Source organism: Trifolium pratense, linkage group LG5 (assembly GCF_020283565.1).
Source record: "Trifolium pratense cultivar HEN17-A07 linkage group LG5, ARS_RC_1.1, whole genome shotgun sequence".
Classification (NCBI taxonomy): Eukaryota; Viridiplantae; Streptophyta; class Magnoliopsida; order Fabales; family Fabaceae; genus Trifolium; species Trifolium pratense.
Genome location: NC_060063.1, coordinates 44,080,469 through 44,097,054, shown reverse-complemented (window position 1 = coordinate 44,097,054; position 16,586 = coordinate 44,080,469). Strand labels below are relative to the sequence as shown.

Below are 16,586 nucleotides of genomic sequence, written 5' to 3'. Positions count from 1 at the left end.
GATTCTATAACACGAGTTAAGAACTGAGTTTGTTATTTTAAGGTTACTCCTAAGCTTTGAAGTACGGAGTTTACCGTGTGTGATTCACTTGAAGCTTTTAAGCAAAAGTGAAGTAGTGTCTTGGTAAGTTGTTGCCACATCATTCCCAACATTGTTTAAACAACACAGGTTGTGTTGTGTTAGTGGAAGTGAGATGGGATCTCATGTCTAGGAGTTCCTAGGCAGAAGTTGCATGCGTAGTGTCGAGGTCATAAGGCGTAAACCTAGGATTTGCTGGAGGTCTTAGTGTAAGACGTAAACCGAGGGTTTGCTGGAGGTCTTAGTGTAAGACGTAAATTCAAAGGGTTTGCTGGAGGTCTTAGTGACTAGAGCTATTAGTGGATTTCCTTCCTGGATTGGTATCCCCCAGAGTAGGCAGGTTGGCTGAACTGGGTTAACAATTTCCTGTGCAGTTTATTTACTTGTTGATTTTATTATGTTTCGTAAGATGTTCAAACATTAAGTATAACATTCTCTTTAAGTTGAATGTTGGAACATCTGATCAAACATTATTCCTCAGTATCCGTTTTAATGTTATATGCCTTGCCGTGTTATTCATGTCAGACCAGATGTCTCGACATTCTATACAACATCTGGTTCTGCTATACCAGAATTTCAATTGGTATCAGAGCAGGCATCCTGTTCTGTTTTCTGGATGAGATCTTAGGGAAGATACTTTCTGGTTATGGGCAAGTAAGGAATACTGAAAATTTGTTTGAACTTGGAGAAGTTCACATTGATTGAATGGTCCCTAGAAGTGGATGATGGACTATTCATGATAGGTGTGCCTGAAGTTTGTTGAGGAGTTTTGTGGTTTGAATTCCGCTGCATATATATCTGATGGAAAACTCCTGGTGGTTTTGTTTGTTGAGGATGCACCACTTTGTTCTATGATGTAAGCCCTGGTGTGGTGATGCTCGAGGAGAGTTTGTTTAATTAACTTGTTAGAGATGACAAAGATATTTGGGGGTGATCTTAAGTCCACTCATAAAGGCACTCATGTATGAGTTTGTTGAAAAGGGATGTGAAGAAAGGTATGAGCAATTTATTTTTGCTTCCAACTCTAAAAGGCTAACCTCCATTGGCTTTGATAAAGGATTTCTTGGTGTGTTCCGTTAAAAGGGAACTGATGTCTTATGAGATGTTGGAACATCTGACGAGCAGATTCTGCAGAATCTTGTTGGATGACAGTAGGGCATGGCAGATGCTTGGGTGCTAAACAAGTGTGTGTTGGTTACATATGTTTGGAACCTTCTCCTGACCTGGAAGAGGAGGCATCTGTGTCTGAGATGGTTTCTACGCTAGAAACATGTCTTAGATAAGTTTGTTGGGACACGATCAACATATGGTTGACCTCTCGGGTTAGTTCATGTCTGATCCAAGTAAGTGGTAGTTGAAGTTGTGTGCAGTGTTGATGTGTTATATGATGTTTTAACCATGCATGTTATATTCTTGTGATAATATCTTGTTGTATGAATGCATGATTAAACAAGGAGGATTTATTTTTTTTGACCAAAGGATTATGGTTCTCTGGTATTTTTGGTGAAGTTAATTCTTTACCTTGTGCGTTAAAGATATCTTTTGAATTAAGATTGACAAAGTTTTTACTTCCCTTCAAGATGTGTGTTTGTGTTGAAGTGAAAGGAAGTATATGTTGCATCCCTCTCTCCATTGTCTGGTGCACACTAATCAAGGGAAATCCATCTGATGTATTTAATGCGTCCACTAAGGTCACAACTGAGTTTGTTGATAAGTCTCTCAAAGGATCTGTCTTTGAAAATGATGTTGTGTCGAATGTTGGTACATCTTTGGCACCTAAGACTGATGTTGTGCTAAGTACTGTCACATCTGTGGTACCTGATATTATGTGGGATCAAAGTGTTCCAGATACCTGTTAGAGGGAATCTCCTCTATAGGTTCAGAAGAATGGCATCAAACATCTCAAAGTAAGACAAGGGGTTGGAACATTAGAAGAAGTTTTTGAGATGTAAAATATGCACGTCCCTGCATGTGTGGATGATTTGATATTGAAGGTTGATCAACTACCGATGGTTGATTCTCCTGTGTCCCCTTGCAAGAGTTATGGACTACTATGGTATCTTCAGACCATAGTTCAGGATGAAACCGATGGGATTGAGATTGATGTCAGAATTAATGTTGAAACATCTTCTCCAACATCTGCTCCTTTAGCCAAGGAAGCTGGTTCTACTCAGGGTGGAGTACAAGGTCAAGCAACTGACTTAATCTGGAATGACTTTTTTGTAAGAATAACTGTCATGAGTGGATGTTATCTGTTGGTGCCATATATGTGCAGAAGAATGATGTCAGATCTAATGTCCTACCTTGTGTGAGAAGGTAATCCTATCTGACAAATGATAAATACTTTAATGGGAGCCAAGTATCTGTATATCCTTTGTTGAAGTTATGCATAAAACTGTGCAATTATGTCTGAAGATCTGTGCAATTATCTAGTCTGAACTTTATTGTTCGGAGAGTGTATTTCTCTTCATGGTATTCAGGTGTTTTGAAAAACCTGGATGATCTGCATTGATGGTACTCTATTGGGAGCTTCTTGAAGGATGTCTATGCACAATGAATCCTTTTGAATGATGATTTATGAACCAATGTAATTGGGTTCCAAAATCAGAAGCTGATGTCCCAAATGATGTTGTAACATCATATTTACTGATGGCTGTTCTGTGGAAGGTGCTTGAGACTTTGCATGGGAGTGCTCAAGCTGTGTGGTCAGAAGACGTGTTTCTGACTATGTGAATCAGAATGTGGAGGTTCTGATCTTGTTTTAATAGTATGCTCTAGTAATGCATGACTATTTATTCCACTAGTATCAACAACTACTAGTGAATGTAAGGCCAGAAGAATATTGTCAAATACTGAGGTTTGATAATTGTCTTTGGTTTTCTTCTGTTGCAAGTCACTCTAGAAAAAAAGGTTGATAATCAGGATCTTAGTCAAGCTTTTAAGCAAACTAAGATGTTTTGGAGTTTGTGAGTGACTTTACACCTTGTATGCATGACATCCTGCCTATTCAAAAGGTCATGATACATAGTGTGGTTCTGCTGGGACATTGTTCAGAAGTGTCCTTGTTAAGTGAAGAGGTCAGAATGCTTGGATGTATTCTCAAGAAGTGAGAATATCTGACTCAGAATCGACTCTACTGAGGGAGTTGGTGTTGCCCTTCAACATGAATGCATGAAGTCTTTCACATGTTTTCATTAAGTGCTCAAGTTTTCGTCTTCAGCTGGAGCCCTGATTATCTATGACAAGTAGAGTCTTGTGTTTATTTGTGGATTGCATTGGTACATATATTATCTAGAGTGTTGTACAAGCTTGTGGAGATCTTATGGCTCATATGAGAATATGATGTCAGACAACATGTTGTGACATTATGAAATTATTAACAAGGCATGGTTGATTCTATTCATGTAAAGCTGAATAATTATATCAGTTATCCACATATCTCTCGAGTGGTTAAATGGTTGAGTCTGGGAGAATTTATTTTTCTCTACAGATTTTTTTTTTTGGAAGGACTTTCCAAGAGTCTTCATTATTAAGAGATGTCACAAATGTGATATTCAGATGTGTTGGTATGTGTCACTAAGTCTAAGTGAAAGAAGAACACTTAGAATCAAGTGGGAGACAATATGTTTGAAGATGTGTTGATCAATGCAAGTAAAAGAAGACAATGTCTGACTGAATGTTAGAACATTATTCGAGACATGTTTCCTGTAAGATCAGCAAGGAAGTGAAATGGACATTGTGATCAACCACGTGTCAGAAGGGAATGCATAAAAGGTCTGTGAATACTTTGAATCCATCTGAATCTATTCTATTTTGCTTGGTCAACAAAATGTGCATCATCTAGGAAACCTATTTCTAAATCCATTATCCAGGTTAATCTTTTCTCTCAAAAGATCCTAGAAAAGTTTATCTTTGTTTGTTGATGATGTTAATAAACCTACCAAAATTGTTTTGATAACCTCATTGATTCAGTTGTCACCCATGAATGTTGAATCAAATTTTGTTACCTCTGTTAAAGGTTTTTGGGTAGGGTTGAAACATCTGTGAGATCTGCCTCCGAAATTGTAATTCTAGATAAACCAAGATCTCTTAAAACCATAGGTCAGTCTAGTATGAATGTTGTGGTTGTTGATGACATTTTTTTTAAAAAAAATTTCATGTGTCATCTTTCAAAGTTGTTGATTCTGTCACTTTGATATCCCCCACTAAAGTTGTGGTTGTGTCCCCCAAAGAAACCTCACCTGAGTCTGATGTCACATCAGATGTTGAAACATCTTGGACCAACCTGTTCGTGTTGTTGAAACCTGTTCTACAATTCCCCAAACTGGTGCTAATATGGTTCTGAGAGTCTTAAACCTGATGGTGGTTTGGAGTATTGAAGTTTAGACTGTGGTGGAAGAAACTGATCTTGATGATCTTCCACGTGACCAAGCTATTGCTCAAAGTATGACTGAAAGAGAACTGGTCATGCTATGACTGTTTGTGTGGATGTGCATTCTGTTGAGAAGTACTATACGTGTTCAGATGTGTTGTGATCAGATGCGATAATGCTCGGATATGTGATACTTAAATGTGATTATGTGACAGTTTCAGATCTGCTTCTGAAACCTCTAGCTTTATGCTCTCATGAGATATGTTATGCTATGATGTCACCCATGTTGTCTACACATCCTGATCTGATTTTTGAGAATTTATTTTTCTCTGATGTGTGAGAATTTATTTTCTTCAGTATATGGGAGTTTATTTCTCCCTTTGTACTTTAAAGGAAAAAGAAGCTATGAGAAGTATTACTAGTTCCTGACATTATTATCTCTGCTGGTGTGTATGTTGCTGATTCCACAAACACAATTGTAGATGGTAATGTTCTTGCTGCTGCATCTCAAACAAAAGATGCTATTGGTTCTGTTGTTGATAAATCAAAACAAACTGTTCCTGAAAAGGATGTTGTGACAGACGTTGACACATCTGTGGACCAACCTAAGGCTGATGTTACTATTGTCCAGAAACCTGTTCAAGAAACTGCTGTGGTGAAAGATGTTGGGACATCTGTTGACCCATCTGACTCATCTGATAAAGAAACAGGGTCTGATGAAGAGAATTCTACTGAGGTCGAAGAAGGGTCTCTCAGTCTAAAGAAAGGCATCAAACTGTGCCACTTAATGAAGAAGTGGTTGAAGAACATGTATGAGGTTATTGTGCTTGCTAGTAAGAAGAGATAGAGTCTGAACAGAAAGGAAGCACCTTCAAGTAACTCTGAGTATAATGTTGAGGAGGATGTACCAGACATCACACCCTCTGCCTCAAAGAAAAAATCTGGTGGGAAAAAGATCCCTCAGAATGTGCTTGTTTCTCTCTGTGGCAATGTTTCCTTTCATCGTGCTTCCTTTGCACAAAGATGGGATCATGTGTACAAGGGGAGTTTCTGTTAGATGGATGCTGCGTGCCCTGATTGGAAGACCACGTGCTTTGATACCATGCTGGAAGAACCTGTGCTAGAAGCTGTGCTACCATATGTTGCAACATCTTTGCTAACATGTGACGTATTTTGTGATTGCTCATATTCGCTCTGATACCACGCTAGATAAACATGTTGAAACATCTTTGCTAACATGTGCTATGTGTTGTGCTATCATGTGTTGAAACATCTTTGTTGTCAATGCTCTGATACCATACCGGAGGAACCTGTGCTATCTGATGTGCTACTACATGGTGAAACATCTTGGTCATCATGTTGAAAATTTTGTGCTGATGAAGTGTGATCTGTTTTAGACTATTTGATGATGACTCCACTGCTGATTTATATCTGATGAGGTATGTATCCCATGGTGTTGTCTTCGTTTGTAGTAGCTCTGTGCACTATGTTCCTGGATATCTCTACTATTGTACTATTTGATTAATGCATGAAGACCCTATTTTGTCTACACTTCTGACTAAAAAGGGAAGTACTTAAGTAGTTGGTAGACATGATATGTTTTGCTGCTAATGTCTGTTGTGCTACCTGATGTTGACACATATGCATGCTCTTTTAGTGGTTGGATGTGTTCTACTATATGATGTGGTATCTGATGCTTAGACATCTGCTAATCTGAGTGGTGTAGTATTGAATCTGCGTTGCTGTATGCTTATGTGCTGATATGGATGATAAAATTGAGGGGGAGTAAGAATTGTTTTCTGATGATCATTCTGATAAGCATGTGTCAATGTATTTGGAGGGAGTAAAATTAATTTTTGCTCTGATTCTGATTTTGAGGGGAAGTAGCATAATGCAGTAAGTAGTTACTATTCTGTTGTGCATAGCTCTATTTGTTTGCTCCGGATGATGTCCTGCCATATGTTGGAACATCCTGAATGCATGAGAACTTATTTTTCTCCGCTATGTGAGAATTTACTCTTCCCAACTGCTACTTTGTGGTTTGCTTAAGGAGTTGTGATCTGTGATGTGTTTTGTGTGCGGTAGCAGTATGTGATGTATAGTATCTGATGATTATATGATGTGGAGCATAATGTTGAGGACATTTGCCTTTTCTGTTGGTACGTGATGTAATGCTTCTGCTATTTCAAGACTATGGATTGCTAGATACTAATATATGGATCTGTTATGCTCTGATATTCTGCACTATGGATTTTTGTGATATTCATTACTATTGCTCTTAATGCACGAAGTTTTTGTTTGGCATATTTTGTGGCTAAAAAGGGGGAGTAGTATGTTTGTGTTTGTCTGCTACTTTATAATGTTGTATCTGATGTTGTGACATGCTAGTCTAGCTTGTCTATGAAGAAGTAGTAGTGTGTGCAGTGACATGCATGAATTCAGGGGGAGTAAGAACCAGTTTTTCTGATGGCCTGATGAGATGCATGAGCTGATGTATTCAGGGGGAGCAAAAGTATGTTTTTCCCTGATCTGATATTAAGGGGGAGTAATGCAATATCAAGTTCTCTGCCTATGTGTGCTTAATGTATGGATGTTATGATGCGCTACAAAATGTTGAAACATCTTGATGCTGATGTGGGAATTTATTTTTCCCAAGTGTGCTTGTGAGAGTTTATTTCTCTCTACTGAAGGATGAAGCTAAGTATGTTATGATTCCGCTGCTGTGTATGCCTCTGATGGTTTATGGTAAAGTTTATTTCTTTACCCTGCGCGTTATTTTCATTTGAGGAATTCTTTTGGAAGTAACATAGAAGATGTTCTACCTTCCTTCATATTTGTGTGTTCACGTTGACTTGAAGGATTGTATGGTTTTTTAAATCTCTCTATGATAATTAATGGGCTGAATTTGTTTTAGCCAAAAATTGCCAAAGGGGGAGATTGTTGGATATTTGTGTGTTGGCCTCATTTTGCTAAAACAAATATACAAGCAAGATGTTGGACCAAATGTTTCAACATGTTAGGTACAAAAGATGTTGGACCAAATGTTGTAACATGTTTGGGTACGACAGTCAGATTGCCCAAATCTCGCGCATTTATTACACGTATCTGCTATATATGGAAATCCACTATACAAACGTGTATATCAAGATTTGATCTGATCAAGACGTTATTAGTGCAGATATGTTCTTATCAAGACTTAATGGAATGATTCAACACATTATTTATTTCCTAAAGAGGATCAACCATTTTAGGAAAGTTTTTATTAAGGTCTGATTTGCTTAGCTGGACGTGACTCAAAGACCAGCTGTGTTCTGAAGCTTATCTTGGATGATCAGGAGTGTGCTAGCTCTGTCTATATAAAGAAGACTCAAGACCAAGATTTTACGAACCGAAACCATTGTTCATCAAAGATGTAGTCTTTAGGGTTTCGTGTTTTTGAGCCACTCTCTAGGAGAGTTGGTGTAAGTGAACCACTCGGGTTGTGAGATGGTCACTATGTCCTCACTCAGAAACCTTTAGGTAATGAGTTGAGTATTGTAATATCTCTGAAGCTTTTAAGCAAGGAGATAGTGTTTGTATTTTTTAATTGTGATTCTTACTTGTGGATTCTATAACACGAGTTAAGAACTGAGTTTGTTATTTTAAGGTTACTCCTAAGCTTTGAAGTACGGAGTTTACCGTGTGTGATTCACTTGAAGCTTTTAAGCAAAAGTGAAGTAGTGTCTTGGTAAGTTGTTGCCACATCATTCCCAACATTGTTTAAACAACACAGGTTGTGTTGTGTTAGTGGAAGTGAGATGGGATCTCATGTCTAGGAGTTCCTAGGCAGAAGTTGCATGCGTAGTGTCGAGGTCATAAGGCGTAAACCTAGGATTTGCTGGAGGTCTTAGTGTAAGACGTAAACCGAGGGTTTGCTGGAGGTCTTAGTGTAAGACGTAAATTCAAAGGGTTTGCTGGAGGTCTTAGTGACTAGAGCTATTAGTGGATTTCCTTCCTGGATTGGTATCCCCCAGAGTAGGCAGGTTGGCTGAACTGGGTTAACAATTTCCTGTGCAGTTTATTTACTTGTTGATTTTATTATGTTTCGTAAGATGTTCAAACATTAAGTATAACATTCTCTTTAAGTTGAATGTTGGAACATCTGATCAAACATTATTCCTCAGTATCCGTTTTAATGTTATATGCCTTGCCGTGTTATTCATGTCAGACCAGATGTCTCGACATTCTATACAACATCTGGTTCTGCTATACCAGAATTTCAAAATGCAGCAAAGGAAGCTGTTTGGATAAAGAAGTTCATTACTGAACTTGGCATATTCCCTAGCATTGTGGATCCCATTGAATTATTTTGTGACAACAATGGTGCAATCGCACAAGCTAAGGAACCTAGATCTCACCAAAAGTCCAAACACATACTCAGGCGCTATCATCTTATTCGAGAAATAATTGATAGAGGAGATGTGAAAATATGCAGAGTACCAACACTTGACAATGCTGCTGATCCACTTACAAAGCCTCTTGCTCAGCCGAAGCATGAGGGCCACACTAGGGGCATAGGTATTAGGAGTATGCCTGATTGGCTCTAGTGCTAGTGGGAGATTGTTGGTGTAAGCCCTAGAGGCCAATTATTTATAATTGAATAATAAATGTATTGAATAATTTACTTATCAAATAAAAGGCTTTTCTTTATTAATTTTATATATGTTAAAATGATAAAGTCCCTAGAATAGTCAGTTCACTTATGGAACGTTAAGTATGACTTAATCGTGAGATTCCATTAAATATAAGAACACTATTCTTAAACATATCCATAGTCAAGTTTTATTGTGAAATGGGATAACGATAAAGCATAAAGACTATTATGTTGGTAGACTGATGATCATATCTCACTGATCATGGATAATGAGTTATCAAGTCTTCACATAGATATAAATGTTAAGGGTAACTTTATATCAGATTGACCCACCATGAGAATACTACATAGAGTGTTATGAAATGTCATAAGTTTTCTCATAGTGATAAAAGGTGTATTCCACCCTTCGACCTGAAACCACTATGTACCCTAGATGCAGGAGTGTAATACCTTGTTGTCATTCAAACGTTATCCGTAACTGGATAATTATAAAGATGGTTGATGGGTATCCCACGAATCATGCTGAGGGACATGAGTGACCTAGATGGAATTTGTCCCTCCTACATAACGGGAGATATGTCTATGGGCCCAATATTGAACTAGACAAGGATGACATACTATGCCTTGTGTTCAATATAGACATGAGGACAAAAGGGTAATTGTTTTATCACGGAAAGGTTAGTCAGATCACGTGACATTCCTATGACTTGGGTAACAGTGATGTGTTGCTAGATACCGCTCACTGTTTATAATATTACGATTAATATTATTGCCAACGTCATAAGAACCTACAGGGTCACACACATAAGGACAGTTAAGAAGGGAAAAATAAGTAAGACTTATTGTGGGGGTGCAGTTAGTGAAAAACGGTTATCGGGCTTGAGAAGCCCAATTTCGTGTAAACTAAAGACCTCATAAGAAACTCTATAAATAGAGCCTTATGAAGTTCAGAAGTTACACTTTTGAAACCCTAACTGAGTTTAGAAAAATTCTGAATTTCTCTAAACCCTAAACCGCACAAAATTCCCTCAGCCTTCATCCAAGAACAGCTAGCACTGTGAGATCGAAGGTTCCTGTTCGTGTGGACTAAGTGGAGGTGCTGCAAGTGCGGTGCTTGTGATCGATAAAGGCAGCCACAGATTTGTTCTTCAAAGGTAATATTCTAGACCTGATCATGCTCATTCACAAGAATCCATTGATGGGAAATCGTAATTTTAAAATTCCGCTGCGTTTATAAAAGTGTTTTATAAAACGATTTTCCAACAGGAATCCCCTCTGACGGATGCAAATTGACATCCCTAGATGGGTTGGTTGTGGTGGCGGTTATGGCTTTGATGAGATTGAATTTGAAAAGTAAAGATGAAATTCAAGGTTGGGTTTGTTGGGGATTTGCCTTTTGGGATTTAGAGTTTTGTTTGGAGATTTGAGATTTTGATCAAAGTTAAGAGTTTTGCAGTTTTGAAATCTTGAAATTTTTAAATTCGTTTTGAAATTTTGGGTTTGAATGATGAAGTTATGAAAAAAATGATGAATGAATGGAGGAAGAAGTTGAAGAAATTGAAACAAAAATTTGTTGGTGATAGTGCACTCTTAGATCCGGTGGACATCCAAATCTAATTAATATTTGTTTTTCTTTCAAACAAATTCAATGGTTAAGACGAAAAAAAATATATTGTGGTATATGGTGAACCACATTCAATGTTGGTCCACCTAATACATATGTGGTTGATAAATTAACGGAAGGGACCAATGTGACAAACAGATATGTCTTTAAGGGTTCAATCCGGACTTTTTTTTCTTTAAGGGATTATTGTGAAACCTAAAATGTCTTTAAGGGACCAACGAAGTAATTAAGTATGTGTTTGGTTTGGCGTCTTGAAGCCCCAAACGTGAGTTTCCATCTTCAAATGTGATTTGACCAATTTTTTATGTTTTGATAACTTGCAAAATCAAATCTACTGAGCGTGAATTTAACCCCAAGCGTGAGTCCTTTTTATGAGATGGAGAAATGGTAAAGGTTATGGATAAATGGAAGAGAGCACATGTAATGGAAGACTCTCGTAAATATTATTATTCCATTAATTTTTGTTTTCAATTGGGTTGAGCTTAGTGATTTTTGTTTATAATTTTTTAAATGTGTTTTTTTTTTTTTACTTATGTTGATTGTTAGTTAAATTAAAAACTCAAAGCTATCACAAAAGCAATTTCGATTTAAACTATCCAAATAATATAAATTGGTGAAAATCACTTTTACTAAATGTATCCAAAAATAAATCAATTATGTTCAACTCAGTTTTAACTAAAATCAATTTTCTCAAACTAAATTCTCTCAAATTCAATTATCTTCATCGCAGAACCAAACACACTAAGCTTTTTTGAATAGCATGGCAACCTTGCAGCAAAAAAGAAAAACATGTGGTTGAGATTTAACGAGAAACAATTTACACAGTAGAGGATGTGCACCCCATCTATTCAGTATATTCAATAGCTTATTTACGTGTTATTGTCACGTAATTATCTATTTCTTTATTTTATTTTTGAAAAAAATGTCAAGGTTAGTAATTTTTTTTTTGAAAACTTGATATCCGACCTTAGGACGACTAATTCAAAGGAACAATCCTATCGTCCACTTGCAGGGGACCTCATTTAAAAATTGATAATGAACGGTATAAATGTTAAAATGAGAAAAGTCAATATTTATAATTGTACAAATTATAGTTTATAAATATTATAATTATAACTATCATACACGTGCGGGACAACAAATCTTATAATAATGAATAATTTTATAATGAACTAATTTTACTGTACAATATTAACCCCTAGGATAAAAAAATTGCAGGAATGCCACGACTCGTGTGTAAACACGGATATTATACTAGTATGTGTAGAAAATGTCAAACATTAATTAAAATTATAAATTGGTTCTCGGACATTAGAAAGTGGAGTCCAACATTTAGCTTTGATGTCGACTTGAAAGTTAGTATGGTCCATGTTAAATGTTTTGGGATTCCTTTAGTGCTTTCGATCATTTCAACTAAGGATCCGATTGCTTCGAGGTAGGTGGAGGGGAGGTGAGGAGATAATTTTGACAAAAAAAACATTTTTTTTATTAAATCATTTTTTTAAAAAAAGTAATTTATTCTTGAAAAAAAAATTAAAAACAACAACAGAAAATCTCAATTATTAGAGAGATTTGATTGGTTAAAAAAATGTTTTAAATTGGCAAAAGAAATATTTTAAATTTGTAGAACATTTTAAATTTTGAGGGAATATTTAAAAAAATATATATTGTTTTTAAATTTTGTATCTTTTTTTCAAGAATAAAAAACGTTTTTTTTTAAAAAAAATGATTTAATAAAAAGAAATTTTTTTTGTCAAGATTATCCCCTCATCTCCCCTGCTCTCTATCTACCTCAAACCAATCGGGCCATAAAGGATGTAGGAGAATATTGTTTGAGGTATTTTATTAGAAAAAATATTCATTTAGTCAAATTGGTATCAAATATAAACAAAAATTCAATATTGCTAAAAATAAAAAAGATAAATATGTGAATTTCACAATACAAATTAATAACACAAAATTTCATACTTATCATGTTTACAAATAATGTAACAAATCAAAGTGATTGAAAAACATATATCTTTGGATCTACATAATTGTTGATGACCTAGTCATGTTGATTAAAATTAATCTGTCAATCTTCACCAAACAAATATTGCAAAAGATACAAAATTAAACAATATCTCACTCGACGAAATAGTTGTAATAAAAAATTGTAAGAAAAATTTAGTGTATATATGGGAAAAAATGCACAAGGGTATTTTGGGTAATAAATAAGCAAGATAATATATACTCTTGATTCAACTAATTAATTACTTTTTTTTTTTCTAGTAGCCTAGAGACTAAAATTCCATTTTAAAGACGAATAATTGGCGTGTCCGGGATTCGAATACCGACTCTTATATATATAATGTGATGTCTCAACCAACAGAGTTAAACTCATAGGGACGATTCAACTAATTACTTAGTTCTTACAAATGAAAGAAAAATAATAATAATGAAAATAATAGAATGAAAAGAATATTGTGTGTATATATATCTGCTTCACTTCATTCACTTGGCTTCAAAAGCACACTCCACCTCCGCAAAACACAAATAGCACTTTGAGTTAGTAAGGTACGTATTCAAGATATTCATATTGTTCTGGTAATTAACTTTGTAGTTTTTAATCAATTTGCTTCAGAAAAAAAAACTTTTGTAGTTTTTGTAAGGTTACAACGTTGTATAATTAGTCAAAAAACGTTGTACAAGTATATTAGCAATAATAACCGAGTCTGCCTCTGCTAAATTTAATTTCATGGATGTGTTGACAGTTAATTTTGCAATAACTTTAACTTGTGCATTTTTATATTACCGTTTTCAAGAATACTTATCATAACCAATCGTTAGTTGGTCAGTGGTGATTGGCGCTGAACTTGTTAGGGAGGACCGCAGTTCGATCCCCCACAACTTGATGTCAGAACTGACCCCCCGAACTAGATTAAACTGATGGTGAAAAAAAAATACTTATCATAAAAAAAGTTAATACTTACCATAAAACATAAAATTATATTCAAAATTCAAAATCTTTTATGTCCAATATTTGGTGGATAAAGTGAAACTTTCATTTTAAAAATAGTTTTTAGGTAAATATTCTGACACCCTTGTTTTCTTCTATGAGTGGAGGATACACCCTAGGTCTCGATGTCTCAGGTTGGGTTGAGACCCTTCGATGTCTGTGTGCCTTGCTGGTTGATCATTTTCTTCTCTTCGATAGAATTATGATATTCTCAAAGTTGAGGTGTAGGGGGCGTTCTTTTGTTTTTGTGGTGTAGTTTTTGGTGTGATGGTCTTTCACTGCCTTATTTAATTTTTTCATTGCCTTTTATTTAGATGATGGATATCTAGTTGTGTATGTCTGATACCCATTTGTATTATGAACTCTCTTTTATTTTTATTTCGTAAATATAATCTTGTTGTAGTATTGGGAAAAACACCTAAGGGTCTGTTTGACAAGCTAAAAAAGTTAGCTTATAGCTTATATCTTATGGCTTATAAGTTAAAAGACTTGTTTGGTAATAGTTTTTTTAGAAAGAGCTTATAGTTTATTTTACTGATTTATAGCTTATTTTTCAGAAGCTATTTCAAGTAGCTTTCTGAACTTATAGTTTCTAGCTTATCATTTTTGCTTCCAATTTTACCCTTATAATTTTATCTTAAATACATTTTTATCCTTTAAAATTTATTACAATTGAAAACAAAATAAGTATGTTATATACCGTATTATTTTTTTACGTTTGTCCCTATGTTTATTCCTGAAACGTTGTTGTAAGTACCCCTATATTATTATCACCATTTTATTTTTATCCTAGTATTACTGTATCATTACTTTTGATTTATCCTTTTATATATATGTTATTCCGTATAAGGAAATTGCTTGTTATTACCTGTACGTACCTATATTTGTTATAAAAACCTAAAAAATGTTAAATAATTTTTTTTGTTATAAAACCTAAAAAAATATTTTTTTACGCAACATGTTTGTTATAAAACCCAAAAAATGTTATGTTTAATTTTTTTATAAAGTATAATAATTGATGAAAATAAATTTAAAACAAAATTTCAAAGAATAAAATTTAATTTAATAATATATAAAAGATATATTAAATTAATAAATTTAAATAAATAAATTTGAAGTATCTTAAATATTAATTAGATTTAGATTTTATAAAAAAATTACAAGAGATTTTTTTTTTTGTTACAATTACAAGAGATTTTATTATATATTAAGAATGGCATTTTATGTCATTTTACGTTTATCAGTCAGTTGAACCGCTAATTTTACCAAACACTTCAATTATAAGCTATCAACTATAAGCTATCAGTCATTAGCTATAAGCTAGCTTATTAGCCGACCGCTATTTTTGCCAAACATAAGTCTTACATAAAAAAATATAAAATTTAATCAAAATATATATATATATATATATATATATATATATATATATATATATATATATATATATAATTTATAAGTGATACCCTTACAAATTGAGTTTTGTAATAACGAGTTATGCTACTATTAAACAAGTTATGACTCATGAAAACTTTTATATTTCATGCTTATTTTGAAGAAAAGACAATGAACAATGAAACGGGAAATCAAGGTGGTAATTCAACCGAAATCTCAACGAATGTGGAACCAAAGCAAGGCTGGAAAAAGGTATTATTAGAACAAGTAGTGAATTGGATGACACACAAAAACAAAGATAAATGGTTAAAGGACATGAAAGGGAACTTAAGTTTAGTAGCAACAATCATCGCAACAATGACATTTCAAACGGCTTTAAATCCACCCGGTGGTGTTAGACCGGTTAAAGATGACAAAGGTAAGAACCCAGATGATATAGCATGTACACGTGAAAATAATATGTTGGATCTATGTCCGGGTAACGCTGTCTTAGCCGTCATATATTCCGATGAATACGAGGAATTCCTTCGTTGGAACACAGTATGTTTTATTGCATCCCTAAGTGTTTTACTCTTGCTTGTGAGTGGAATTCGTTTGGATCATAGGTTTCCTATGTGGGTTTTATCAATGGGAATGTGTTTCACACTCACAAGTCTTGTTATTACTTACATAAAGGCAGTACAATTGGTTACCCCAGATCCTGTTTGGGATCCAGCTAAGAATTTTCAAAAAAAATGTACTCATGCTTGGATTGGATTGATGACATTCTTGGCTTTGCTCCTCACACTACGTCTTATTATTTGGGCTTTTTTCATCAAAAAAGGTAAAATATTAGCAATTAGTACTCCAAAGTCCAAAGATTGCAAGGGAGAATATTCCACTAGCTTTTGATTTGAACGTACAATATCTTTATTTATGATGACTATATAATAAGTAGTGTACTAGGTATTGGGTATATATATGTAACATATGTATGTCTAAATTTTATTGTTGTAATTTGGGTGTTTTTCTAATTAGCAAATGTTAGTGTGGTTAATGGTTAAAGAGTTATAGTATGGTAGGAGAAAGGAAATATATTTGTAGTAGAGAGATCAAACCACTTCATTTCGCATGTATTTGTGTGTAAGGTTGTCTTTTATATATCAAATAAGTATGTTGAAAATAGAAAAAGGAACATTTTATTTCATGAAAGATGATAGATTAAGAAAATAGAAAATAAAAAATAGGATTATATTAGCCACAATTATCATAACCGACTAACCGTGGCTAATAGACTGTGGTTAAAGCACGAATTTTTTATGGTGACGTATTAACATGACCCTAAGCTATTTGTCTTGCCTACTTCTCACTACTTTTGATTGAGAAAAAATGTAATTAGCTCTAACCTTAGGCTTTGAGTATCGATTACACTGTTCTTCTAATTTTTTATGACCAAATTAGTTTCTTCAGAGTTATTCCCTCCAGCCTTATTTATAAACAAAAGTCAACA

General features: G+C 34.5%; 1 protein-coding gene across 4 annotated transcripts in view; it reads left to right on the top strand.

Annotated features, from left to right (window-relative positions):
* LOC123884866 overlaps positions 1-16,261 on the top strand; it is a 29,628-nt gene extending 13,367 nt beyond the window's left edge. Inside the window, exons 1-2 of one of the 4 annotated variants that reach the window (XM_045934101.1) lie at positions 13,166-13,263; positions 15,261-16,261. In XM_045934101.1, coding sequence (XP_045790057.1) covers positions 15,269-15,988 — 720 coding nt within the window. In that variant the 5' untranslated portion in view covers positions 13,166-13,263; positions 15,261-15,268 and the 3' untranslated portion in view covers positions 15,989-16,261. Of the gene's footprint in view, positions 1-13,165; positions 13,264-15,260 lie in introns of those variants that run through there. The other 3 variants (XM_045934102.1, XM_045934104.1, XM_045934103.1) reach the window with 3 other exon arrangements.
* The last annotated feature ends 325 nt before the right edge of the window (positions 16,262-16,586 follow it).